We start from the raw sequence: 26541 nt of genomic DNA on the forward strand, positions 1-26541 counted from the left end.
GGGGGGGGCACAGCCCTGGCTTAATCAAGCCCACCCTCACAGCTGAGGGATAAAAGGAGAAGACGGCTTGCAAAAGGCCCGGGAAGCAATTGCAACGGAGGGGGGAGAAAGGAGGAAGAAAGGCACCCCCGCCCCAATTTCTAGGCTGTGTACTATCAAGGCAAAGCCCAAGAGGTACCGCGCATGCGCACTACGGCAACCAGCGGCTCCCTATCTGCTAGCAGCAGCGTCGCCGCCCCAATACGCATGCGCGCCCGTCCGCCGCTCATCAATGGCTCACTATTTGGCAGTTCCCTCCTCACGTCCCTCAGGCCTGGCTAAAGCTAAAAGCTACCAGCGAAGAAGAAAGCGCGCTTTTTACCTGCTGGATACTCGACGTGAGTGAGAGACACCGAATTCCACGGAACAGGGACCGAGCACTCTCCGACTGCGGCCATCTTACCCGGATACCGGGCCGGGCGGCCACAGCCAATCGGCCGGCACACACGGGGCGGGGCGGCCAGTGGGCGTGCCTGCGTGGCCCGCTCGACCAATCGGGTAGCTCGCCAGGTGAGGCCTCCAACCAATCCTCGAATACTACCACACCCCCGCGGCCTGTCCTTCCCTTGGAATCAAGCAGCCAATCACAAAGCCCGGTCCATGGCCGGGCCCAGGTATAAGAGAAAGCCAATGGCAGGAGAAACGGGGCGGGCGGCCACCGAGGATTGGCTGGCTCTGCACGCCAACTGAGAAGTTGCTCCGCTGGTCCGCCCCTCCTCGCTGCCTCTTCTCCTGCCTCCTCGCGCGCTCCCGTTCAGAGCCAATCAGATCTTCGGGAGTGGATGGCGGGCTGAGGAGCGATTGAATGGGAGCGCGGTGCATTGTGGGACTGGGCTCACCCCCTGTTGTGACTCAGGGCTATCATGGCCAGATGGTGGCCTGCGGGGTGCTCAGCCGTGCTTTACTCTAGATTGTTGAATAAATCACAACTAGCTAGGCTGAAAGAAACTGCTAAGCCCTGTTTACAAACAACAGACCCCTTAGGGCACTGCTTCCTAACTTTTGCAACTTTATGGCTTAAATTCCCAGAATTCCCTAGTATGAAAGGCTGGCAGGGGAATTCTGGGAGTTGAACCCATACATCTGAAAATTGCCAAGGTTGGGAGACACCACCTTACGGTCTACGTAATCCTACATTATTGAATAAACTACAATTCATGAGTTTGCACGTTCCCATTGAGCAACCGACAACAGCTTGCAAGCTACACTGATTATGTTCACACAACGTACTAAATTGTATTTGCATAACTTTAATGAATTGTGAACAACATGAATAAATCATCACATTCGATAAATACGCCCTGAATGAAATTAAATAAGATCTGTATTAAATGCTAGCTGAGGTATAAAGGGTGGAATATATATAAATAATAAAGTAAGTCTTATCTGACTGACTCATCTTTGCCAATTTGAACCGGAGAAAACCTCAGCCACCCTTTGTCTTCTCCATCTGGTGTGAATTCATTAAAAAAAATCTGTTCAGACATGAAACAAACATGGATTTTAGAGCCAGACATATTTCAAAGCTTTGCAGTAACCTAATAACAGATTAGTGAGTGGGTTAGAGAAACCTCCGTTCTTGTAAAGATTAGTTTTTTTGTGTGTTCACATAGCACAAAGACTTCAAGGATTTGTAACAGAGAAGAAAATTCATTTTCCTTGCTTCTTTCTCTCTTCCGGGCACCATCTGCACGAGATCAATTCCCCGGAGATAGTAAATACAATTAGCAGGCAAAAGCCAAGCCAAACCAGAATGGCGCAGAAGAAAACAAGATGCAGAAACAATAAAAGCAAATTACATTGGGTGGTTTAGCTATCGTATTATTGACCGCAACTCCTACGGAAATGAGAAAAGTTGGTTGTTTGCCAGAAGTATTTAGTGCCATTTTTTTTTAATTTTGCTGAACTAGAGGTCAATCAATCCAGTAAATATACAAAAGGAGAAACGCAAGAAGTCTTTCTAGAAAATCAAAGTAAGAATTTCATCACCAGCAGCCTGCAGAGACCGGGCAGAGAATAAAATAAAATGAAGAAATTCTGTGTAATGAGATTTGCCCGGCTGTCTTGCACAAATCCAGCCAGTTGTTGTTTGATCCACTACAGGTAGTTCTCAACTTACAACCATTCATTTAGTGAACACTTGAAGTTACAATGGCACTGAAGAAGTGACTTATGACTACTTTTCACACTTACGTTGCAGCATTAAGCAAATCTCCACCACTTCCATTAAATTGAAAGAGGGGAAAAGGAAAACACTCCAGACCACCGTAATAATAAAGGAAATATTTATTTGATTTTTTTTTCAGTGCCAAAAGTTCTAATAGGATACAAAAGTTTTAATTGCAAGGGGGATTGAGAGGCATAAACACATCGATCACGGAAGGGGGGGGAAATAAAGTCCAAGCAAACCAAAATAATGAGGCACAAAAATTACATTCAATTCCTTCCACATTTTCAGGCAATATTCCCCAAAATGGGTTTCCTCCTCTTCAATCCCAGGAATTCTCCAGCCAGCAAAGCTGATTACGGAATTCTGGGAGTTGAAGTCCACACATCTTAAAAGTAGCCAAGGCTGAAAAACACTGCTTTAGATGTCGATCAACTACCATACATAATTCCCAGAATATTGCTCTTCTCCCTCCACCTCACATCCCATGGACACAGGATGTTCAGGATTTAGCAAAATCCAAGGATCACAATCTCCCCACAGCACTTTGATTTGCAGGCAGGAAAGTCCACTTTTCCCAGGCTGAAAATGTCCAAATCTGTAGGAAAAGGTAGCCAGGACAGTCGGGATCTCTACCGGCTACTCAAAAAGTGTCCAGGTCAGTGGTCAATTGTCATACCAAGTGAGCGAAAATGATTTGGGCACAAGAAGCTGTTGGGGTTTTGTGTTCCAATTCCCCCATTTCTGGGAGAAGAAGGTGCCTTCAGATTGAAGGAGAAAATTCCCAGTTTTTGGAATATGGCCATGAAGATGCCGGAGAGAAAAATAAAAAAGGAAGTTTGTCTCATCTATGAAAGTAGATAAGGTCTCAAGCTAATTGGGATTTTAGAGTAAAGCATTTCTTGCAAGGCTTCACTGAAACATTTGATCCTTTCCAGAAGGCCCGGTGAGATCCAGCCTTCCCTCCTTCCTTCCTTCCCTCATTCCCATCTTTTTCTTTCTTTCTTTCTTTCTTTCTTTCTTTCTTTCTTTCTTTCTTTCTTTCTTTCTTTCTTTCTTTCTTTCTTTCTTTCTTTCTTTCTTTCTTTCTTCTTTCCTTTCTTTTTCTTTCTTTTCCTTCCTTCCTTCCCTTCCCTTTCCCACCATCTCCTTCAGAGGGCCTTCCATCCGAGACCACCATATGTGCAAGAATCTTTAATATTATTAAATATATTGTTAAAAGTTTTGACTTTACAGCGTTTTTCAACCTTGCCAACTTGAACTCCCAGAATTGGAGTTCAACTCCCAGAATTCCCTAGTCAGCATGCTTTAAGATACGCGAACTTCAGTTCCCAGAATTCTCCAGCCAGCATGCTGATTGGAGCATTCTGGGAGTTGAAGTCCACCCATCTTCAAGTGGCCAAGGTTGAGGAATGCTGATAAGACAGACAATAAAATAAATTCAGTTAAAAAAAATTAAAGCCGAATTTTCCAAATCAAATGATCAAAAGGTCCCTAGAACTCAGCCAGGTCTCTCCCCACTTGTCTTTCTTTTTGGCCATCACATTTCACAGGGGAAAAAAGTGTCCTTGTGCACTAATCTCAAAACAGGAATATCCGACAGGGCTCGGCCACAATTTATGCAAGTATTAAATAACTAGAAACAGGCAGGGCCGGTTGGCAAAAACTTCCCATCTGGATGATGCTGGACACATCTGGGCCATTAAATAATCTCTAAATTAGTGTTTTTCAATTGCAGTGATTTTAAGTTGGTTGAACATTAATCCACTTCTCTTAAAAGTTGCCAAGGTTGAGAACCACTGCTCAAAATTGCTTTTAAGTTAGACAATTCAAATAGAAAATGTTTTGCTGCCTTCGGTCTTCGGCTTCCGAAATAGGGAGGCCGGTTGCCTTTAAAAAGGAGAAAACAAATCCCATTTATAAGCCCCAAACGGTCTTCTCCGAGCAAGCAAGCTTAGTTGACGCTATCGAAGGAAACACTGTCATTTCCCAGAGTCCCATTGACCTCTGGGATGGTCTCCACGCCTAAGTAGCCGAGCAGGATGTCACTGCGACGCCGTGACAGCTGAAGGATGTCTTCGGCTAACAAGGACACCGTTGTGTACCTTACAATGTCCAGGTCAAACATGTCCTTCAGATATTGCATAATCTGATGCTGGAGAAAGAGAGAGAGGATTACAGGCAGTCCCCGTCTTACGACCACAGTTTGAGCCCCAGATTTCTGTTGCTAGGTGAGACATTCGTTAAGTGGGCTTTGCCCCATTTTACGACCTTCCTTAAAAGAATCACTGCAATTCTTAAGTTAGCAACATGGCTGTGAAGTGAACCTGGCTTTGCTTGTCGGAAGTTCTTAAAAGGGGATCACGTGATCTGGAGAGACTGCGACCGTCATAAATGTGAGTCAGTTGTCAAGCATCTGAATATAAATCTCCTGACCCTGGGGATGCTGCAATGGTCGTGTGAAAAACGGTCATCAGTCTCTTTTTTTCAGTGCCGCTGTCACTTCAGTCACTAAATGAACTGTTGTTAAATCCGAGACTCCCTGCATAGGCTCTGACATTCTATGTTGGATAGTTTGTTTACCTGCCCGGCAGTCACAATTTGGGGACAACAACTGTTATTCCTGGTGGGTGCTAAAGAACAGTCACTCTGTAAGGGAAAATATCCGAAGCCTTGAAAATACAACAGCCACTTCATCCTGCCAATCTCCTGACTATATCACATATTAAAGAGAGAAAAAAAGGAATAGATGCCAAGAGCCATTTAAAAACAAAAATCACATAAGGGTTTGTTTTTCTCTTTTTAAGTGACCGCATATCCTTTGCCCACTCTTCCATATTATTTTTTTTTTTTAAAAAAGAGCATTTACCTTGAAAAAACTGCAGACTTCAAAAAGCTGCTGTTTGGGCCCCAGGAAGCCAAAAGCCAGGACGGGGCTGACGTGCTCCGATACGGAGTAAAAATGAGATATAAAACCATCCGGAACCTGAAACCGAAGCGGAGGTTGAGAAGACGGAACGGTTGCCACTTGCAAACCACATATCACACACAAGAACCGCGCGCTCTTCGCCAGGAAAGATCGCTACAAAAACACAGAAACCAAGAATATAAATTCTTGGAAAATCCACTGGGGTGTATAAGAGGAGTGTTTAAGATGTGTGGATTAACTATCCAACAAACTGCCACCTGAAGAGGGCTAGAAAACCCCTCCAAATAATTTTAGCAGATCCTGCAAGGAGTAGACTAGATGACCACTAAGGTCCCCTGCCATCCTTTCATCAAATCCCCACTGGAAAGAGGTTTATTTAAGGAGAGAAAAAATGGGATCGGGTCGTTCTCACGTACCATCAGAAGCCGCCTCTTCGCCTTCAGAACTGACCAGCAGGCGGTCGCAAGAGCCTGAAATGAGAGACAAAAACAGGTAGACCTGCTTGGTTAGTTTTCCCCTCGTTGGAACGTTCCAGAAGACCGGAAAGTATGAGGTCCTCCCTAAAACCTAACCCTCCTTGGTTTCTGTGCCTAAACCAGGCTGGCCTGGGGCTATCAGCTGCTCTGCCTCCGTGACTCCGAGGAGCCTGTTCCTCTCCGGACCCCTCATCCCACCCCCGGAAACGCACCGTCTCCTTGAAGCTGTCGGAGAGCCAACGGTTGCGCAGGATGGCCACAACGGAGGAGGGCGGATTCTCCAGGTCTTCTAAAGCATCCATGAGGATGAAGTCCAAGGCAACATCAAAGAAATTCATGCAGACCACCTGAGAGACGGACAAAAAGAAACAATCCATGTTTATTCACCCAAATCGCAGCAAACCTCCCTAATTCTGCCGCCTCCAGGATCAAACCGGTTTCAGTTTTATTAATCATATTGGTATTGTCCCCCCTCCCCTAATTGGAGGGGGGCTGGATTGAGGTCGGGCAAATAGATCAGTCAGAAATTTGATCCCAAAGCTGAAAACCCGGATGGAGGCAAAGATCTGCCCGTGAAAGTTTCAAACGGGCAAAATTTCTTATTAAGTCAATCTTTTGTAAGAAGCCCAACACTCACCCCTCGGCCTTCCAGTTCCTTCTGTGTGGTTGGCCAAGTCTCCTGTCTCAGCGTGTAGAGCAGCATCTCCTTGTAGCTTTCAAGGAAACCCTTTGTGTTCTGGAAGAGCAGAATCAGAGGAAAGCAGCCCAAAACCAGTCAGACGAAACCAGCCAGATTTGCTTGTTGCTTCTCAATCAGTTCCATGAGGTCTAGAGGTTTCCTCAGATCTAGTTTGTTTAGTTAACCCTGATCTCACAGGGACACCCCTGCCCAATGGGGCTTATGTTTGGGGCAGATCCTCAGAAGATCTTTGGTAGACCACTAGAAGGTCTCAAGATGTTACTGCAGTTGTCACACTACACTGAGCAGACCCTGTGGTAGATCCCAACCAACCTCCTGGGAGATCCACTGTCTTCTCCCCCGCCCCCCCAGCACAATCACAGAACCCTTTCATGACTGGTCCTTACCTTCTCGGCCTTGGTCATCAGCCCCATCACCATGCGTTTGCCCACCTCCCCAAAAAATGTCTGGTTGTTCTCCACCAGCAGCAGTTCCTGTGAAGAGATCAGCCTTTGGAAACCACGGTTCCTTGGATGGAAGTTGAAGTTCAGCATGGAGGTCCACTGTGGCTTGTCAACCAAGCCAATTCTTTCTGGACCAGACACAGCAGTAAAGCCAACTTCCTTCCACCCCCAACTTGCCATTCTTCAGATTCAAGGACTCCAACAGACATCAGGGCAGAGTTGGCCCAAGCCTTGAAGGACAACTAGCTTCAAGGGAGAACCAGCTTCAAGGTCTTCAGAGGAAACCAACTTCAAGGGAGGACCAGCTTCAAGGTCTTCAGAGAAGACCAGCTTCAAGAGAGGATCAAGTTCCACGGTTTCCAGGCACCCACCTGAAAAGCTTGCCTGATGCAGTGAAGCTTTGCCAGAAAATCATCATCGCTGTAGCACCCCAAAAGCTCTGTGCTGGAAGAGGAGAAAGTTAGGCGGTGGGGTGGGAGGGCAGAGAACATCTAGGTCAGTTTTCCCACCCTGATGCCCTCCCAACCTTGAGATTACAAATTCTGAAAGATGAAAGCCTGGGAATCTCAGATGCACCACAGACTCCTGGAACAGGGAACCAGCTAATACCCAGGGTTGCCCTTAACATCATTTCGGACAACCAAAGGCTACAGTTGGCCAGGACGACCGTTCATCCTGCAATCTTTGTCTTGAGAGCCTTTATCATCATATCTCAGAATTATATCTCAGGACTTCAATTCCCAGAATTCTCTATCAGCTCAATCAAGAACCAGGAACTTTAGGAACTGTGATTTGAGAATTCTCCAAACATCTCAGGATTTCAACTCCCAGAATTCTCTACCTACAGAACCAAGAGCTAGCAACTCTGCCCTTGGTACATTTGGAAGTCTCTAGCTAAAGGAAGTTGTGTTGGCAACATTCAGTTTGGGATAAGGAGTAAGCATAAGGAACAAGCTAAAACCTGATGGATCTAAAGGTCCATCAGATCCATAATGACCTTGAGGCCACCATGGGAAGATAAATATCCTGAGGCCTGCCTACCCCGAGCTCACCGAAAGGTCCTGCACAAAACCAACCCATCCTTCACCAGCCGCAACGCTTCTTTGTAGGCAACAGCTGGCTTAGAAGGCTGGAACGGCGTCTTCTCAATTTCCAGGGAGTCAAAGATCTGGGAGAAAAGCAGAAACCACAAAAGGATTTCTTAAAACATTAGAGGTCCCCAAGAGGCTCATCGAAGACACACTACAATTATAGACCGAGCAGAAACAGTTTATCATTTGTAGCCTTGACTACTACACAGACGTTTCGTGTGGGACAGCCCTAGGAGACTGCCCTGGGTCACGTGATCCCATTTGCAACCTTCCGACAAGCAAATCAATGGAGAAGCCAGATTCATTGAACAACCCTGTTACTTCACTTAACAAATGTCTCGCTTAGCAACAGAAATTTTGGACTCAATTGTGGTCGTAGGTTGAGGATTTACCTGTATAATGAATAAATGAACAAGGCAAAGCACTATGCGGGGTTCAAATTACCTCCGCGGCCGAGAAAAAGGATTCCTCGGAGGTCACACTATCTGCCTCCTCATCTTGCTGGCGCCTTAGAGACTGCTCCGTCAGTGGGAACATCAGAGTCTGCTCTGAGGAAGAGGAAAAGAAAAAATTTAGAGGCGTAGTGGTGGTTTATTTGGATCACAGGCAGCATAAAAGTGGGAACATAACAGCCCTTCTGAAACACAAATCAACATTTTAGAAACCATCTCGGTACAATAAAATACAGTGAAAATAAAACTGTTAACGTACAATGACAACGTCAGAGTTAAAACCTGGGCGAGACCTATACAATCGCAGTCAGTCTGACCATGGTTTGGAGAGGCCTGGTCTTAAGTTAGGACAAGCCCAGTTTCTCCCAGAATTAGCAAACCGGCTCTGCTCACCTAAATCAAGCAACAGGTTGTCGGTCGACAGAGAGGATCCAAACTCTTCCTGGAGGTTATACGCCCGATACAGGAGCAATTCCAGCTTGTCTGCAAATTCTTTTTTCTGAGATTCCTGCTTCAAAAAGACAAACACGGCTGCACTCGACATAAAATGAGGATCAGGGTCATAAAATGAGGATCAGGTTTCGAAGAACCAGAATCCCGAATTGGGTTCTTAAACCTCTGTTGATGTAGCTTTACAACAAAGCAGAATTTGCTCATTCCTGAATAGTTTACCCAGCCAGTCTGCCAGGAAATCACCCCGGAAATAAGCCAAGGTCTGTCCGTTGCCCAAAACAACTTGGCGAGTGTGTCCATGAAGTCCCCTCAAAGGGGATTCTGGGTTTTACCAGCTATGGGGCACCGGAGGGACTGTACCTCACAGAGGTCTTCAGGCAGCAGCAGGTCTTCCGCCCTGGGGACGACCCAAGAGGCCGAGAGGCTGGGGGGGTCCCTCTGACGGACGGTCAAGGCCTGCTCCCACTTCTGCAGGGCCTCTTCAAACAGCTCCATGCCTGCCAAGGAAGAGAGACCCCCAGATGACCAGCAACAACCAGATTTGAGCCTCCTCTTGGCAACCTGTATCCCACTAAGCTGATGCCTGCTAGGCTGGGGATTCTGGGAGTTGAAGTCGTCCCCCCCCCATGCTGGCTGAGGGATTCTGGGAACTGAAGTCAACACATCTTGTTGTTTTAGTTCTTTTAATATTGCAGGCCAGCCAAAGTCAACCTTGTGGTGAGATGGGTGGCAAAGAAAATTTAATAAATAAAGGAGTTCAAAAATAAAATTAACCTTCTATGTTCCCTACAGACCGAATTAACCCAGTACGCTAAATTTCAAGCTGTGTTCACACGCTACAACGAACCATCGAGCGTCTGATGGCATTTTAGGGTCACATGCTATGATCAGCAAGCTAAGGCGACTCCGTAAACCCTCATCACACGGTTGATGGGAAAGGGGGCTGCCCAAATGCCACCCAGGAGCATTGAGCACACGGACCCAACTCAGGAAACCGATCTCAGCTCGGAGAAAGGTGTGGGGCTAATTTGCACACCAACTCCTTTTTACCTTGAAAATAAAGGTTTTCCGCACTGCAGTCGCCAGCAGCGCCCGGATCTTCTCCCCCCAAAGGGGCTTCCCAGGGGGCTGCAGGAGCTGGGGTGGGGCTGGGGGAGTTGACAACCGCCATCTAGAATGAAAACCAGGGAAACAAACATTGTAAAACTTTGAATGGTCACGAAACGAAGTAAGCCGAGGACTACCTATAGCAACTGTTTCTCCCCACCCACCCTGGGGGGCTCAAGGGCCCCTCCCCGAGCGTCTCTTACGGAGGCCAGGCTGTGCGAAGAGCTGGAATGCTTGCTGGGCTCCAGGGAGGAGATCCCGCTCAGCGTGTCGTTGCTCTTGCTCCCGGGACTCTGCAGCCGACGGCCGGAATAACCTGAAATTAGAGGAAAAAATGCAAGTAAACGAGGGGGAAAAAAAATAAAGAACAAATTTCTGTTGCGCAGCACCCAAAGTCAGTCGGTGTCGTGAAGGGGCAGACGTCCAAACTTCGAATCCAAGTTGTAAGTAGCTTTTTTGGCGTCCGTTGTAAATTCAAACCATCGCTAAGCAACCAGTCATAAGTTGAGAACTGTTCAAGCTAGTAAAACAGTCATGTCTGATGTCATAATGTGAAATCACTACCCCGATGTATGCGGACTCCTATACAAAGCCATACTTTTATTTTCTCTTTCTGTTTGACCCATTTTAATCACCCTGATCATTAAACAAAGCTACAGATTCTGGGCTGCAAACAGAATTAAAAAAGACCATTTTAATTACCCAACATTGAGGTCCCAATAAAACTTATCACCGAATGTAGGCAGCTCTATTCCCGCTTCAGGCATGAAAGCCGGCTGGGCAACTTTGGGCCAATCACCAGGAGACTGCGAGTTCTAGTCCCGCCTTAGCCTTGAAGGCCAATTGGGTAACTTTGGACCAGTCAGTCTCTCTCAGTTGGACCCACCTCACAGGGCTGTTGTTATGGGGAAAATAGGAAGGTACATTAGGTATGTCTGCCACCTTGAGTTATTTAATAAAGGTCGAATATAAATGAATAAAAAAGAAGAAATGAATTTATCCATCAAAAAAGCAACCTTCGATCGCCCTCACCTTTTTTCACCGAGGGGACCCGGCGGGTGGGCAAGATGGGCACCGGAACCACCACAGGCTTGGTGCTGGACTTCTCTGGGGTGATTCGTTTCTTCCGCCGTCGCCGCTTCAACTGGTGGGCCGTCAAGGCCAAAGCTACCGTCCCAAGAGCCGTGGCAAAGAGCACCTTCCGGAGGCCGGGAGTGATCCTCAGCGCGGAGAAGGCCGACTTCGAGAGCAGGAGGAAGCAAAACAACACAACTTTACCATCTGGGCAAAGGGAAGCTTTTGCAGCCCCCTTCAACAGACTAACTCCAAGCGGAACAGCATCCCTCTGGACTTAAGTATGACGTGCAGAATCACGCGAGGTTTCTTAAACAAGCCAACATAATGCGCTTCAGCTAGCCTGCTAAGCTGTAAATCATTGCTAAGAATCTCTGCTCGCCCTAAATGTTTTATTTCGTTTACCTGCCCAAACGTGGTGTAAAGGAACACGGGGATCTCTGCTACGGTCATAGCCAAGGCCTGGATAATGGACATGCCCTCCGTCCTCTGAAACGCCATGTTGGGAAGGTGCTCGGGTTGTGCAAACAGGCGTCGCGAATGAGGTTGTGCTGTTGACACGGCAGTCCAGCGTCAGGCAGGATCCAACCATCGGCCTTCCGAAGTGCATCTATTTCCTGGAGCAGAGGCAAAAAAAAAATGGTGGAAAACTCAGAGAGAACCAGCCAGAAAACGGCAAAATCAGGAGAACGAAAACGATGGACCAGGTTAATTTTTAAACTTCAGGACAAACCCTGGTGGATGAAGATTTAGATACGTTTCACGGCAAGTCCAGAAGACAGCCAGCAGGGTTTACGGTTGCATGATGGATCAATCTCATGACAGCTTGCCCTCAACTTATGACAAATCTTGCCCATCACGGTCCTAAGTTGCAGCCATCGTAAATCAGGTCAACCGTGAGCAACCCAATTTATTTTATGTATTTCTTTACTTGCATCCTGCCTTTATTATTTTTACAACTAACTCACGGGGGCAAACATATCTGACACTCCTTCCTCCTCCTGAAAAATGTGCAAAATGTCTCAATTCTCACAGAATCAGAGTTTGGCCCATTGCAACAATTCCCCATTGCTCAGAAGGTGGTGTTTTACGCGCAACACTGAAACATTTTGAACACAATTAGCCTTGGCTTTTGAGAAAGTTTCTGGTGTACTCCCCGATTAAAATATCTCCTCCAGCCAGTCTCTGCCGAGCTCCTAACTAATTACAAGCTGAGCATAATTTTTGGCAACTCCTTCTGGAAAACATACATGGAAAAGACTCGCTTAGATCACATAGCCTAATATAATCTTAGATAACTTCAAACCTATATAATTAATATAAGAACACGATTCTTGTAATGGTGTTTTAATATGCTATCACTGCATCCCTTAATTGCAAAATTATTACTTTGTATTTGGGGGAAGCTTCGTTTCCCTCCCCGCCCCAATTGTTAAAGTGAAGCTTGGTGTGTAACTCAAAGTTTTCGATGCAAAACTGCCACTCAAAAATATCAAAATTATTCCGGTTAGGATTTTTTCCTCCAGAATATTTTTCTTTAGGTTTTTTTTCCCCTCCTGGCTGGGAAGCTGGAGCAAAGTGATGAGCTTAAGAGACCTGCCACATGCAGTTCAAAGATACACTGCCTCTGCCTGTGGAAGCTCTCCTTGAACCCCACGCTCTCCATAAACACAGTCAGGAATTCGGGATTGCAATAACTGCCTTGCCCCTTATTATAGATCAATTTTTAGACCTCGCCTTTTGCAAATACCCCACGCTCAGACGCTTCCTCCCCATGCACCGCCAAGGCCATTTAATTTCTGTTAATTTCTCCAAACCTCCCCCCTCCCTTCACCTTGGAAAACCAGGCTTGAAGCATCCAACCTATACAGAAATGGCATTCCAGGTAGACTGCTCCTGAACCTGGAGGCTCCGCTCTACCGTTTCCCAGGCTAGGAAAGGCATTTTTTCTCCCCCTCAGAGACGAACCTGGTTTGCATGCACTGAGCTCGGCTTGCACTCGCGAAACCGGCTGGTGCTGCGTCCTGCGTGGGTTTTGCACATCATTCGCTTTGCTATCCTGTCGCCCGCCTGTCAGCAAACCCGCTGGGCGTGCTTAAATTATTAAGCAGTTGTCACAATCCAAGGCGCCTGTTTGGGAGAGATCCACTTTCCCAGCCCCGGCAGAAAGCCGGCTATGCAAAATTATAATCAGCATCAGCATCATCTTAAAACACTGTTCCACCCCCCCAGCCCATAATGGAACAATCCGCCGCCCGTCTCACCTAAGCCAGGTAGCCAATACCATTCTCCTAAACGGGGGGAGCTCTCACCACACCGCTCCGCTCGCCATGGCTGCAGAAGGACAGCGTCTCCTTCCCGCTTCGATCGCAGCCGCGCAGACTACCCTGTCTAATCTCCGCCTAGCGAGGGAGACCGCAGACTGGCAGCCCTCTCAACCAATTGAAACGGCCGCCCGTCCAGAGCGGACCAATAGCCACCCTTTCGTCGCTTAACTTAGCGCAAAAGAATCTAGGGCTAGGTTGAGCCACCAAAGCCGCGTCCTTGTTTCCCAATGGGAAAGGAGGCGTGTTTTAGAGCTGATTGGCTCCTGCGCGACGTGGAAGCGGAGGGGCGGGGCTCTTCTTAAAGGGGCATTGCCTTCTGCACTTGGCTAGAGGCTAGTCGGGGAATGAAATAAAAACAGGGACTAGAAACACGCAGCGCGTCTCTTTTCCGTTCATATTTGAATGAGAATTTATATTCTGTTTTGAACACTGTAATAATTGCAATTTAAATTAGAATAAGAATAAAAGGTTTTATCTCTAGCATCCTACAATACAAATCATACCCGATAAACAGATTTATTATTACATTTGTAAGAGGCACAAGCCTGGAATCTGAAAGCGGTGACAATACATTAAACTTGGTTTTAGCTGGTGAATCTAAATCTATCTCTAGGCAAGAGTGCCAAGCAGGTTCCCAGGCTCCGCTTCCTTTGCAACCAAAGGGTGACCCTAATCATCCTCGTTGCAGAGAAGAGCAAGAACGACGATAAGGGGGCCGGAGGCTAAAATGTATAAAGAACGGTTGCAGGAACTGGGCACGTCTAGGCTGATGAAAAGAAGGACTAGGGGTGCCCGAGAGCAGTCTTCCAATATTTGAGGGGCTGCCACAAAGAAGAGGGGGTCAAACTCTTCTCCAAAGCATCTAACGGAAGACAAGAAACAATGGATGGAAACTAATCGAGAAGCAACCTGGAATTAAAGTAATCAGTGGAAGAGCTTGCCTCCAGAAGTTGTGGGTGCTCCATCACTGGAGGCTTTCAAAAAGAGAGTGGACAGCAGGAGGTTGGACTGGATGATCTCTGAGATCTCTTCCAAACTCTGTTATTGTATTATGTTCTATGCTACTCCGGGGATGGAGTGCTTTCCCCGAGGGTGCCGGGCGGAGCCTGCAATGGCAACCGGTGCGTAAAAACGCGGCGCTTTTACGCGCGGCGCTGGAGAGCTCCGGCCGGGCCGGGTGCCTTTAAGGGGCTGCTTGGCTGGCTGGGCGGGGAGGGGCGTTCGCGGCGCTCGAGGCTGGCGGCCGTTCGCTGGCGTTGCTCTCCGCCTCCTCGCCTGCCCGCAGCGCCAGCCCAGCCCCGCCGGCTCGCTCTGCTGCGGGGAGAGCCAGCCAGGCAGCCGGCCGTCGCCCTCGCCGCTTTCCCACGCCATGGATTTCAACATGAAGAAGCTGGCATCGGACGCGGGCGTCTTCTTCACCCGAGCGGTGCAGGTGGGGCGGGCAGGCGGCCAGATCGGGGTGCGGGGCCTCTGCAAGCGGGGGAGCCGCGTCTTTCCCCGCCTGATCGTCTGAATCGGGCCGCTGTCTGAAGCTGGAGGGGGAGGGAGCTTCTTTGGGCGCCGCGGGTGGGGCAGCTCGGGCTCTAATAATGACACTAAGGACCATAATGCACGCCTGCAAGGAGTGTCGGGGTGCAGGAGGAAGAGGAGGCGGAGGGCAGGCTGCCTTGTTTCGCCCGCGTGCCAGAGAAGCGTGGGAAGGGAATGCCAGGCAGAAAAAGAAATAGGTCGTGTTTATCATTCTCTTCCCCCCGCCCTCCAAACCCGGGATCTGACTTAATGCAACATGCCTGGCTGGGCCAGTGAGGACGGATGCATGGATGGGTGGGTCGGGTTGCAGTTGGTTGGCTGGATCAGTTGCGTGCTTCGTGGTTGTGTGAACGAGGCCTGCTTAGATTTAAAGGGCAAGCTTCCCATTTCTGCTCCGAAGCTACAGGTCATCCCCCAAAGGAGCACCCAAACAGGGCAGGCTGAACCAGGATTGGGGGGGGGGGCGTCCTGCAAAACTCCCCTTGGAGCCTCCCCTGTACATCTCTGCTTGTCTGAATGAAGACAGAGAGCGATGCTGGTGTTTTTGTTTGTTTGTTCCAGCTGGCTCCTGTGGAGGGGGGTGCACTAAACCAGCTGGCTGCTTTCGCCCACAAAGTCTTAAGCCATTATCTGGCCCCCGTGGCATTTTGCAACTGACTATTTCCTAAAGACTCCAGCGGGTGACTGTGCAATCTTGCTGGGCCCTGCGACCCTTTCACCTTTTTAATTTGGGGGTTTGTAAATGCTACTTTCCCAAAGGCTGCAGCCAGAGGAACCAAACCCTGGTCTGAACACACCTCAAACATATGGTGCCTGTCGTACTGACCTTGCAGTTTAAATATGGAGGGGAAAAAAGGCAGTAAAGATTTCCTGGAATATCACACCCCGGTCCTTTGGTAAGGTCGTCAAAGAGAATTTGTTCCGCAAATGTCCCTCTCTAGGTTGCATCTGATCCTCCAACTGATGGGACTTTTATTTCTGTTCACTGGAGGTGCTTGCTAGACAAATGCACGTTTTCCAAAGGTTGGGCTCTGTTGCAGAAGACATAAGATATAAAGAAGTAGAATGAAAGATGGCTGGTGTTCGGAAGAAGAGAAAAAAAATTATAGATATTGGGTAGGAATTTTTTGTCCCAGCCTCTTTTTTCTGACTTGTTAATGAGGAAGGAATGAATTGAAGCCACTTGGCATTTTTATTTTCTAAGCAAACCAGCGAAGAACAAAAAAAAAAGCTTTCTAGCTATCATCTTTGCAGTCCTGGGTACTTTTTAAATTCAGTTAACTTCCAAGCAGGGCAGGCAGCCTGACCTGCACTTAGGGATGCTCGAGATACAGGTATTCCTTCATTTAGCAGCATCCTGGCCGTAACTCGAGTGCCACCTGTACTTTTGGTTTGGGGCTGTCACAGCGAGTAGCTTGCAGAACCGCAATTTTGGCCCCTGAAGACTGAATCTTCCCCAGGATGGGAGAAATTCTCCTGCGGAATTCCTAACCTTGGGGTTTGGGATGATGGGTAAGCTAACACACTGCAGCTGCCTCTTTCCACTTGACTGAGCCCCAACAGCGGAGGAAACCGGACCGGCTGGTAATTTATCAGCCAGGTTTCTTTGCCAGCTGAAAGCTGGTGAGGCTCTCTGGGTGCTGAGTCACCAATCAGCTCTCTTGCGTGGGGCCGGCTGGTCCCGTTCCCAGGAAAGCTTCAAGTTGTTTTTGTGTACCCTTTCCAGGAAAACAACAATAAGCGTCAGCATCCTCCTTGCAAGTGGTGTTTAGCCACTGGGTTTGCTTTTAAGGGTAGTATTTGGCTGTGGGAACCATCCAGCGTCCAGCTGGTTTCAGAGGAGTGGTGAAAAGATCTTCAGATGGGAGGCGTTTTTGGTCGTCCTCCCCCAAAAATGCCAGTAAAGGAGAATATTTGTAGCTCAGGGTTGAAACGAGCTTGGTGGTTTTCCTGCAGACGTTTCGTGACCCAACTAGGTAACATCCATGTCCATTGTTCAGTCCTTATCATCCTTTCGCCATTCAGACGTTTCAGACGTCACATCATCAGTGGTAGAAAAGAATGAGGTTTGTGGAGAGGAGGAGGAGGAGGAGGAGGAGGAGGAGGAGGACTGTGGGGTCCTTGGTGTTCTCTGAAAAGGTAGTTTAAAAAAATGACACGTCCGTTTTTCACATTTATGACCGTTGCAGCGTCCCCTCAATCAAACATACGAACACACTCACACGCCTAGTTCTTCTCTTCCGCTTCACAGTGAGGCCTCTGCTCTGGTTCTTTCACTACAAGCTCTCATTCTCTCCCTCCCGCCCTCCCCTCCATTTCAAGTTATAAATTATTGTGTGTTGTGAAGTCTTCACTCAGGTCCTCTCATACGGCTTAAATAGATAAGCATAGATGTATGCCACAGGACTGTGGATTGTGCAGTCTTCACTCAGGTCCAGCACTCAAGCACTAAAATACACTCTCTGCCCACTCTAGTACAGCTTAAATACATAGGCATAAATATAAGCCAGGGTACTGGGCATTGTGAAGTCTTCACTCAGGTCCAGCACCCTTGCCTCCTCCTCCTCCTCCTCCTCCTCCTCCTCCTCCTCCTCCTCCTCCTCCTCCTCCTCCTCCTTTTCGAAATACGGTGCAAGGGAGAGGCTGTTTCATGCCTGCTTTTCCTTCTCTTCCTGCAGTTCACGGAGGAGAAACTCGGCCAGGCGGAGAAGACCGAGTTAGATGCCCACTTTGAAAACCTCCTCGCTCGAGCAGACACCACCAAAAATTGGACCGAGAAGATTTTACGACAGACGGAAGTCCTGCTTCAGCCGAACCCCAGTAAGCAGAAATTAATTCCATAATTTCCTCCGTCCGAAATGGGGACCTTTGCTCACTGAAAGAAAGTGGGCCGTGCACCCTCACTGGAGGCTTTCAAGGAGAGACTGTCCGCTTTGTTGCAGGTGCCCGAGTGGAGGAGTTCCTGTACGAGAAGCTGGACCGGAAGGTCCCGTCCCGGGTGACCAATGTGGAACTTCTGGCCCAGTACATGATGGAAGCGGCCAGCGACTTCGGCGCCACCTCTCCCTATGGTGAGTCTTGGCCCGGGGAGGCCAGACCGATATTTTGGCAGAGGCAAAGCAGGGGGTGATCTATCCCTCCTCTGCTTGTCGTGGTTCCCTTTCTTACGCACTCGGCCGTCTGTTGGAGATGTTCAGCTTTGCATTGTTTGAGTGAGGGGTTGGGCTGGATGAGCTCAAGAGGGCCAATAAAGGAGAAGATTGCAGGCAGCTTTGACTCCCTGCCAAGAATCTGATTTAGTATTAGGAAAGAACTTTCTATCAGCCAGAAAGCAAGGAAAGAAAACTGTTTTTGTGGCTGGATGTGTCCACACTGAGGCTGCTTTTCTGTGGGGTTCCTGCCTCGAGTGAGGGGTTCGAATCCGTGGCCTCGGGAGTTCTTTCGAATCCAGCAGTCCCACCTTTGGAAGGGGAAGAGTTGCATTGCTGGGGGTTCAAAAACAGAGGCTCGGCAGCTTCCTGCAGCTTAAAGACTTCTCAAATTGAAATTCAGTCCAGCTTGGATGGGAGACCACCAGGAAATGCCAACAATGCGTTCTCTCGCTAGGCAAAACTCTCATCAAAGTTGGGGAAACCGAACGGCGCCTTGGAGGAGTTGAGCGGGACTTCATTCACGCGGCTTCCATCAATTTCCTGACTCCTCTGCGCAACTTCCTGGAGGGAGACTGGAGAACCATTTCGGTGCGTACAAACGGAGGGCAGGACGGATGGGGGAAGAGGGCCCGTTTGGATGGAAGGGGCTCCTTCGGGGGCTTGGCAACTGGCATGCAATTAGGACAGTTGCAGAGTCTCGGGGTCACATGACCTCCACTGCCCACCTTCCCAGCTGGCTTCCGACAGTGTCAATGGGGAAAGCTGGACTCGCTTAATGGCCACGTGATTTGCTTAACAACCACAATTAAACAACCGTGTAAAATTAGACGTGACTCACTTAACAACGGAAATTGCGGTCCCCACTGGGGTTCTGAGTTGAGAACTTCCCTGCGTATCCTAATTCCAAACTGCAAAAGCAGCAGTTTGGGGAATCGGAATACAGAATAACAGAGTTGGGGGGGACCCTGGAGGTCCTCTAGTCCAACCCGGGGCTTTCTCCGTTTTTCCAGAAAGAGCGACGGATCCTGCAAAACCGTCGGCTGGACCTGGACGCTTGTAAAGCTCGGCTGAAGAAAGCAAAGGCTGCGGAGGCGAAAGCCGCGGTAATTTTCTTCCTCTCACCCCCCCCTCCCCACCGGTATGCCTGCCCTCCCCCACCCTGAGCGTATATCCGTCAGCATGTGGCACGTGAGAGCCCGCCCTCCCTTCTCTTTCTCGCCCACCGGATGGGCTGCGTTGTGCCTGTCTCTGATGAGGAAGGGGAAGGCTTAATATGTTTGCCATGCCTTCTGCCCCCACACACCCCCACGCCCCCCCCAAAAGAAGAAATGGTTTCCCTGCTGCAACAGAGAGATGGGGGGGGGGAGAGAGAGCTGGCCCCAAATCTCTTTTGAGTTTTTCATTTGCAAAAACCCAGGGCTTTACTCGCCCCAGCAGGAACTGCAAAATCCTGTGCAAAAAATAGCCAACTTTTTGCAGAGTTTCCACCCTGTTCCTCAATTCAGCTTTCTTTCTCAGAAGCTAACATCCTAGTCCTCATCAAACACTTAGTCCTCCCAAGAGCTTAACCAGCATCCGATTAGGAACGGTCCTGGCCTATCCAGGGGGGGTGATTTAAATCAGCCGGAAGCGATTTAACAAACTTTGTTGGACGCCAGAGGTTTTGTTCCTGCCTGCCTGCCTGCCTTGCTTCGTTTCCCTTTTTGCTCTTCTGAACATTTTGTCCTTCCTGTGTCCTGCTCTCCACTAACCTCTGCTTTTGTTTTGTCCTTTTTGTTTTATTATTTTGTTTTCGTCTGTAATTTTGCTCAGTGTGAGGGAACTGTGAGTATTACTTGTGCTAGTAGTGCTGTGGCATTATTATTATTATTATTATTATTATTATTATTATTATTATTATTATTATTATTATTATTATTATTATTATTATTATTATTGTCGTCATCATTATCGTTATTTTTGGACGGACTGCTCCTTTTGGATCGACCTTTTGGGTGCATGGAGAGAATGGGGCGTGGATGGATGAGGGTCTTCCCTGCAACGGGGGCATACAGCCCCTTCCTCAAACAAGGAACTGGGTTTCAAAGGCAGGATTGCGGGGAACAGGACTGTGTGTACACCGTGCTGGCAAAACGCTAAAGTTTGGCTTTGTTCTTTTTTCCGAGTTAAGTTTCTAGTCCTTAAGAGGTGCGAAGAAATGATTGAAAATGATTGAAAAGGAGGAAACAGCATCTCAATTTTCTGGGCTGATCTCTTTTTTTGAGCTGCCTTCCATAAGAAGAGATGGTAGCTGTTGGCTTTTTTCTTTTCTTTTTTAAAGGAACCAGGTTACACACAGCCCTGTTTTTTGGGGGGGGGGGAAGGGGTGTGAGAATAGTGTGCATGGGGAGGCAAGCCAAGAGGGAGATGGGGACCTTTAGCCAGGAATGGTGGTTTAGGCCTTCGAAGGACTACCCTGGACGTCTAGCTGAATTTATTGTATTTATTTTGTTTTATATCCTGCCTTTATTATTTTTATAAATAACTCAAGGTGGCAAACACACACAATACTCCTTTCTCCTCCTACTTTTCTCACAACAACAACCCTGTGGGATACACTGCCTTGGAAGGTGGAGGTTTCATTTCCTAAGCGCCCCGTTTCATGCAATGAGTTAGATCCTCAGTTTTATCTATTCCGCACCCCCACACACACGCACTTTATTTATTTACTCTGTTGCGCTTTTAAACTTTTGTTCGACTGCAAAATGCCCAGAGGTGGCTGTATTAGTGAGATGGGCTGCATAAATGTCCAATAAATTAATTAATAAATAAAGTCATTCTGAAGCCAGGGCCGTTACAGAAATCTCTTTAGAAAATGCTAAGACTCCACTGGCTAATTATTTCCATGTAGCAAGAAAATCGGTGCCCCTTTTACACCCTTAGGCCCTCCTCCTCCTCCTCCTCCTCCTCCTCCTCCTCCTCCATAGGCTGGCCTAGAGGGATTTCAAAAGCATGAAACCTGCATGGCTGGTGTGGAATTCGGCACTGCCTTTTATTTTATTTTGGGTTTTTTTTCCCCCCAAGTTTCTAGTCCTCATGTTTTCGGAATGCCGTATGTCTGTGTGAGCAAGCAAGGCTGAGAGCGGGAAGAGGAAAAGGCGCCGGCTGGGTGATGTGAATTTCTGCGGTGTGGCTGCTCCTGCCTGCTTTCTCTGGCCCGCAGTACCCGTAATTTCATTTTCTGCCCTCCGAAGAGAATCGGGCGGCTTCCGAGAGTTTACTCAGCCATTCTTGTTCTGCCGTTCGGAACAAAAGAGCATCTCAGTCTCGGCTCCTTTCAGACTGGGTTGGGGGGGGGGGACTTCAGCTTCCAGAGTGTCCCAGCCAGCATGCTAGCTGGGGGATTCTGGGAGTTGAAGTCCATCCGTCTTAAACCAGGCTGGCTGGAGAACGTGGGGACCTTTCTTGAAACGCACCAAGCCCTGAGGACAGGCGGAAGAGAATTGGGAGGACTCTTGGATTTCAGGAGACCCTCCCAACTGTCCCCCTTGGGCCTGGGGGACCCAGAGGGGGCCCCTTCCTCACCAGTTCCCACGCCCCCCCTTTTCCCGACGCATGCTGTGTGTGAACTTGTATTCCCCCATCTATAGGCGGTGCCCGACTTTCAAGAGACTAGACCTCGTAATTACATTCTCTCCGCCAGCGCAGCCGCGGTAAGACCCGTCCCCATTCTCGGCCCCACCCACCCACCCATCTATCCTCGGGCATCCCTTCTCCCCCGACCCCCCTTCCTTGCCAATCTGGATCGAGCACCGGCTGCATCCAGCATTTTAACGTGAGCCAAGCGATCCTCAAAGGACCAGGGGCGACATGACAGCAGTGTTCCAATATTTGGGGGGCTGCCACGAAGAAGGGGGGGGTCCAGCCACTCTCCAAAGCACCTGCAAGAAGCAACGGATGGGAACGAATCAAGGAGAGAAGCAAGCTAGAGGTTCTCCTGCATTAAACACCAACATGGGTGGTACACAGGTGCTTTTTCAAAAGGCAAGACTGGACTTCCTTGGTTTTTCCTTGAAGACGTTTCGCTCCTCGTCCAAGAAGCTTCTTCAGTTCTGATTGCGGTTCAGTTCTAATTCCAGTTCAGTTCACTCAGAACTGGAGAAGCTTCTTGGACGAGGAGCGAAACATCTTCAAGGAAAAACCAAGAAAGTCCAGTTTTTGAAAAAGCACTTTTGGAGCAAGCGTGACCTGGATGATGGAGAATATCCATAGACATGTAGGTAGACCGTCTTTAGCCCAGAGGTGGACAGCTGGATGACCCATAACTCCTCCCTGTCTCCCTCCTGCTTCGCCATCCCTTTCCTGCTCCCCCCCATTAATGGGAGACATTTAAAGAGGGGGGGAAAAACCAATTGCCACTTTATAGTACTTGGCTTTCGCCCGACCACCACAGTGGGGTTCCTTCCCAAAGCAGTTAAGGGGTTTGCCAGCATTATCTACCCATTCAGACATTCGTTTGGTTCATCTGGGTTTGCGGCTGTGCTTCTGCCTCACGTTAAAATGTCGGAACTTCCCAAAAAAACACAAACCCCTTCCCTGTGTCCGTTTTCTGCCTTGCTGACGCTCCCACTGGGAAGGAACCAGGTTCAATCCAGATTCAGGGAGATTGGGGGGCGACGCAACGGGTCCCCCCGGCATTCACTTTGCAGAGGAATTGCTTTTTTTTCACACAGCCCTGCTGGGGCGGCATGCTGGCTGCTCCCCTAAATCATCACCCTGGGGGAGAAGGGGGGGCTTTCTTTTCCACAGTGGTGTTTCTGCTCCAAATTGGCAACTTTGGGTGAGAAGCGCCGGCTTTGGTAATTTGGCCCAAAAAGGAGGAGGCAAAATGTTGGAACTTTGGAGAGAAAAGGAGGACATTCAATGCTGGTTTATTCCGATCCAGAGAAAAGACCGGGAGTCTGTAGAGCCTTTTGAAACCATGGTTCCTCTTGCTTGGCCCTGACATCCAAGCCGGGTCACTCCGCTCGGAGCCAGCCGGGTGCTGCAGCTGCCCAAAAAGCCAACGCAATCCTTGGCTGCATCAGCGGCTTCCCCTCGGTCACCTGACCGTGCTTGACCATGATTCTTTTCCAGCAAAAAAACACCCTTTGCGGACAATGGGATTGGTTAAGGACCCCGGCATGGTGACTTATTTAACGACCCCTGCAAAAAACAAAGTCATAAAATCAGTCACCGTCACGCAGTGATCCCTCCTTATTGACCCGCCCGACTTAAAGCTTTGATTCCAAGCGGAGTCGACTTCTCCTATCATTTTCCAGAACCGTTGTCATAAGTGTCCTTGTGAATGGCTGGGGAATTCTGGGAGCTGAAGTCCACAAGTCTTAAAGTTGCCACGTTTGGAGTTCCCTGGTTTACACCGTTGGTTTTCCGTGTCTCTCCATCCAAAATCTGCAGTTGGGGCCTGGCCCACCGCGGGGGAACGTTTTTGCTGTGGGAAAGAAAGGCACCCACTCCCCCACCCTTGGAAATGCTGCTTTGCTTCGGCCTGGTTGCGCGGTGCATGGCGTGTTGCCTTTTTGCGGTGAGCTTTTGTGCCAGATCCCACCCAAGTGAGCAGATGGCCTCGCAGGACCCTAGATGGCCCATCGTGAAGAACGAAGAATTTCTCATAGCTCATAGGACAGGACAGGAGGTCTGTCTAGGCCAGGGGTCTCCAGGCCTGGGCAAATTAAGACTTGTGGACTTCAACTCCCAGAATGGCATGGCTGGCTGGGGAAATCTGGAAATTGAAGTCCACAAGTCTTAAAAGTGGCTGAGTTTGAGGACCCCTGGTCTACCTTCATCCCAACACCTGGGGAGGGGGAAACGGAATGGTCTCACCATCTGGGGAGGGGGCTGCTGCCGTCTGCCACTCTGGCTGGGGGACGGGCCGGCTGCATTCCTACGGTCACCCCTGTTGTGGCTGCCCCCGAGGCAACTTCGTTGTGTCGAATGTTGGCGGTTTGGTGTCTTCTAATGTTGACCTGCTTTTCCGTTTGTCCTGTGGTTCCCCACAGCTTTGGAGTGACGAGGTGGAAAAAGTAAGTACTACCAATATTCTGGTATTCCTCTTTCTTTTCTTTTTTTTAAATCCAAAAATGTCAGTAGCCAAAAATAAAAATCCACGGCAGTTAAAAAATAAAATGAAACGGTGTTTGGTCAATAAAATGCAGAAAACGGGCTGAAAGGTCTGATCGGTGTAGCGTGGGTGGGGGGGGTGGATATATTTAGAATATTTGGAATATTTGCAGTAGCCACGGTGCCCTCATTCGAAGGATGCTCCACGGTTTGGTTTTTGCAGGCGGAGCACGAACTGCGACTGGCCCAGACGGAGTTTGACCGACAGGCCGAAGTCACTCGGCTTCTCTTGGAAGGCATCAGCAGCACGCATGTGAGTTTTTGATTTGATGGTTACGTTTATCTGCCCCCTGTCTCGTCCTAGGACTCTCCTAGGTGGCCTCCAGTAATACAGGTAGTCCTCGACTTAGTTCATTTGGTGACCGTCCAAAATCACAACGGCCCTGGAAAAAGCGGCTTACGATCTTTGTAGTGCCATCTTGTAAAAACATTGAGGACCTGCTGCTTGGAATCGGCTGTTAAATTTCAGCCAGAGCCCTAACCTTCCTTGAACAATCGGCTGGCTTTCCTTTCCCCTCTCCAGGTCAACCACCTCCGATGCCTCCATGAGTTTGCAGAAGCTCAGACCACGTATTTTGCGCAGTGCTACCAATACATGTTGGACCTCCAGAAGCAGCTGAACAGGTAGCTAAATGGTTTGGGGTTTTTTGGTGTTGTTTTTTGGTGCCACTAGGGTATATTAAAGGGAGAATATTTGGGGGTGTGTGTGCCATGAGTGCGATGCTAAGGGCCAGAGGTTGCCCTCTTTGGAGATTCCTGTCTGAAAAATTTGGCCAAACTTAAAAAGTTTTGGAGGGTCTTCAGAACTGTTGATGGTCCTCAACAGTTTTCTGACAGTGAGAAAACAATTAACGAGTGGAGCGGCTTTTCTCTGGAGATGGTGGGTGCTCCATCACAGGAGGCTCAACCTTATTATTCTGTGTTCTCTGTTCTGTTCATATTGAAGTTCAGAAATTTGGGTGGATTTTTTTTTCATTTGTTGTCTTCTGTTCTGTCCCTCCCTGGCTTTCAGCTCCAGAGGAGAAATGTAAGTAAAACAATCTGATTTTTTTTTTCAGTGGTTTATTTTTAATGGAAACCATTTCAGGGTTATAACCTTTCCTATGATTCCTGTGTTTTGTCCACTTGTGAATGCTCCAACATTGGAGGTTTTCAAGAAGAGCCTGGACAGCCATCTGTCCAGAATGGGGTAGGGTCTCCTGCTTGAGAAGGGAGCTGGACTAGAAGACCTCCGAGGTCCCTCCCAACTCTGTTATTCTGTCATTGCTAGCCTTAGTGGCACAGTTCACACAACTCAGTTGCTAAACCTGGCTAGTTTTAAGCTGGCGGTGTGAATCCCGTGGCTTGGCTTAGCAGAGGAGTCTGTGCAGCCTCAGAAAACAGCCAAGTTTATGTATTGAGTAAACAAATTATCTCTTTGTCACACGAGTCCCCCACTCACACACGGTGGCTGCGAGTTCTGTAACTGAGTTAAGCGAGTTGAACCACCGGAGCCGAAAGGTGGAAGGGCCGGCCGGCAACTTCCCTTCCTCGGTTCTTCTCTCCTCCAGGCTGCCGGGGACCTTCGTGGGCAACGCAGAGTCCACGTCGCCCCCGCCCAACGCTGCTTCCCCGACAGGCATGGTCACTGCCACGGGGCCCGCCGTGCCCACCCTCCCGGTGGTGCCCACGATCGCCGGGGCACCCAATTCAGCTCCGGGGGTTGAAGCGCTGAACCCCAGCGAGGTGAAGCCCCCGACCAGCGGGACCCGGAGAGCCCGGGTGCTGTATGACTACGAAGCAGCGGACAGCAGCGAGCTCTCCCTCCTCTCGGATGAGGTTGGCACCCCCGTCCCCTCGTGCCAGGCGCGGGTAGAACGCCCGGCACCTGGGCAGCCCTGCAGAGGTCCTCAGCCCCCGGCTCGGCTATGGCTAACTTAACCCTCTGGATGTTTGGTTAGGGTTAGGGCAACCCCTGACCCCCTTCCGTCTCTTCTCTTTCAGATGATCACTGTGTACAGTCTCCCAGGGATGGACCCTGACTGGCTGATTGGAGAGAGGGGGAACAAAAAAGGCAAAGTCCCCGTCACCTACTTAGAGCTGCTGAGTTAAACGCACCGCCTGGCAAGGACTCTTCAAGCAAAACCCTCGTCTCTCTTCTTTTTTCTTTTTTTGTAAAGGCTGAAACCGATTCATTCTGAGATCACTCGCGCTCACTATTTATTATTATTATTATTGTTGTTATTATTTTGGGTTCTTGGGATGTGTGGATTAAGGCCCCCAAAGGAGTGGAGGGTGAATCCCATTCATCCTGGTTGGCTTTGAGAATTGTTGGGAGCTGCTGGGAAGGCACCCCCGGCCCCTGTTGGAGATGGCAAAGTGGGGTCATGAGGACTAGCCACTTTAGAGATCCTTCCTTCCTTCCTTTTCTCCCTCCCTCCCTTTCCATCCTCCCTCCTTTTC

General features: G+C 48.9%; 2 protein-coding genes across 2 annotated transcripts; one reads left to right on the forward strand and one right to left on the reverse strand.

The window, feature by feature from the left end:
* Positions 1–4000: 4000 nt before the first annotated feature.
* On the reverse strand, positions 4001–13215 carry MIGA2 (mitoguardin 2). Its single transcript, XM_029286014.1, has 16 exons — positions 13196–13215; positions 11337–11548; positions 10890–11097; positions 10061–10173; positions 9801–9921; positions 9111–9247; positions 8691–8808; positions 8290–8393; positions 7807–7922; positions 7126–7198; positions 6698–6784; positions 6249–6347; positions 5824–5958; positions 5552–5605; positions 5076–5192; positions 4001–4361 (listed from the first exon to the last, which is right to left on the reverse strand). Exons 2-16 carry the CDS (start codon positions 11430–11432, stop codon positions 4161–4163), a joined length of 1779 nt encoding a protein of 592 aa, XP_029141847.1. The 5' UTR covers positions 11433–11548; positions 13196–13215; the 3' UTR covers positions 4001–4160.
* Positions 13216–14627: 1412 nt separating this feature from the next.
* On the forward strand, positions 14628–26235 carry SH3GLB2 (SH3 domain containing GRB2 like, endophilin B2). Its single transcript, XM_015825597.1, has 11 exons — positions 14628–14690; positions 17467–17608; positions 17731–17859; positions 18395–18528; positions 18951–19043; positions 21570–21632; positions 23979–24002; positions 24263–24352; positions 24623–24723; positions 25650–25917; positions 26083–26235. Exons 1-11 carry the CDS (start codon positions 14628–14630, stop codon positions 26188–26190), a joined length of 1215 nt encoding a protein of 404 aa, XP_015681083.1. The 3' UTR covers positions 26191–26235.
* Positions 26236–26541: the final 306 nt, after the last annotated feature.

The sequence above is a fragment of the Protobothrops mucrosquamatus genome, unplaced genomic scaffold (assembly GCF_001527695.2).
Source record: "Protobothrops mucrosquamatus isolate PMUCROS unplaced genomic scaffold, P.Mucros_1.0 scaffold2707, whole genome shotgun sequence".
Taxonomy (NCBI): Eukaryota; Metazoa; Chordata; class Lepidosauria; order Squamata; family Viperidae; genus Protobothrops; species Protobothrops mucrosquamatus.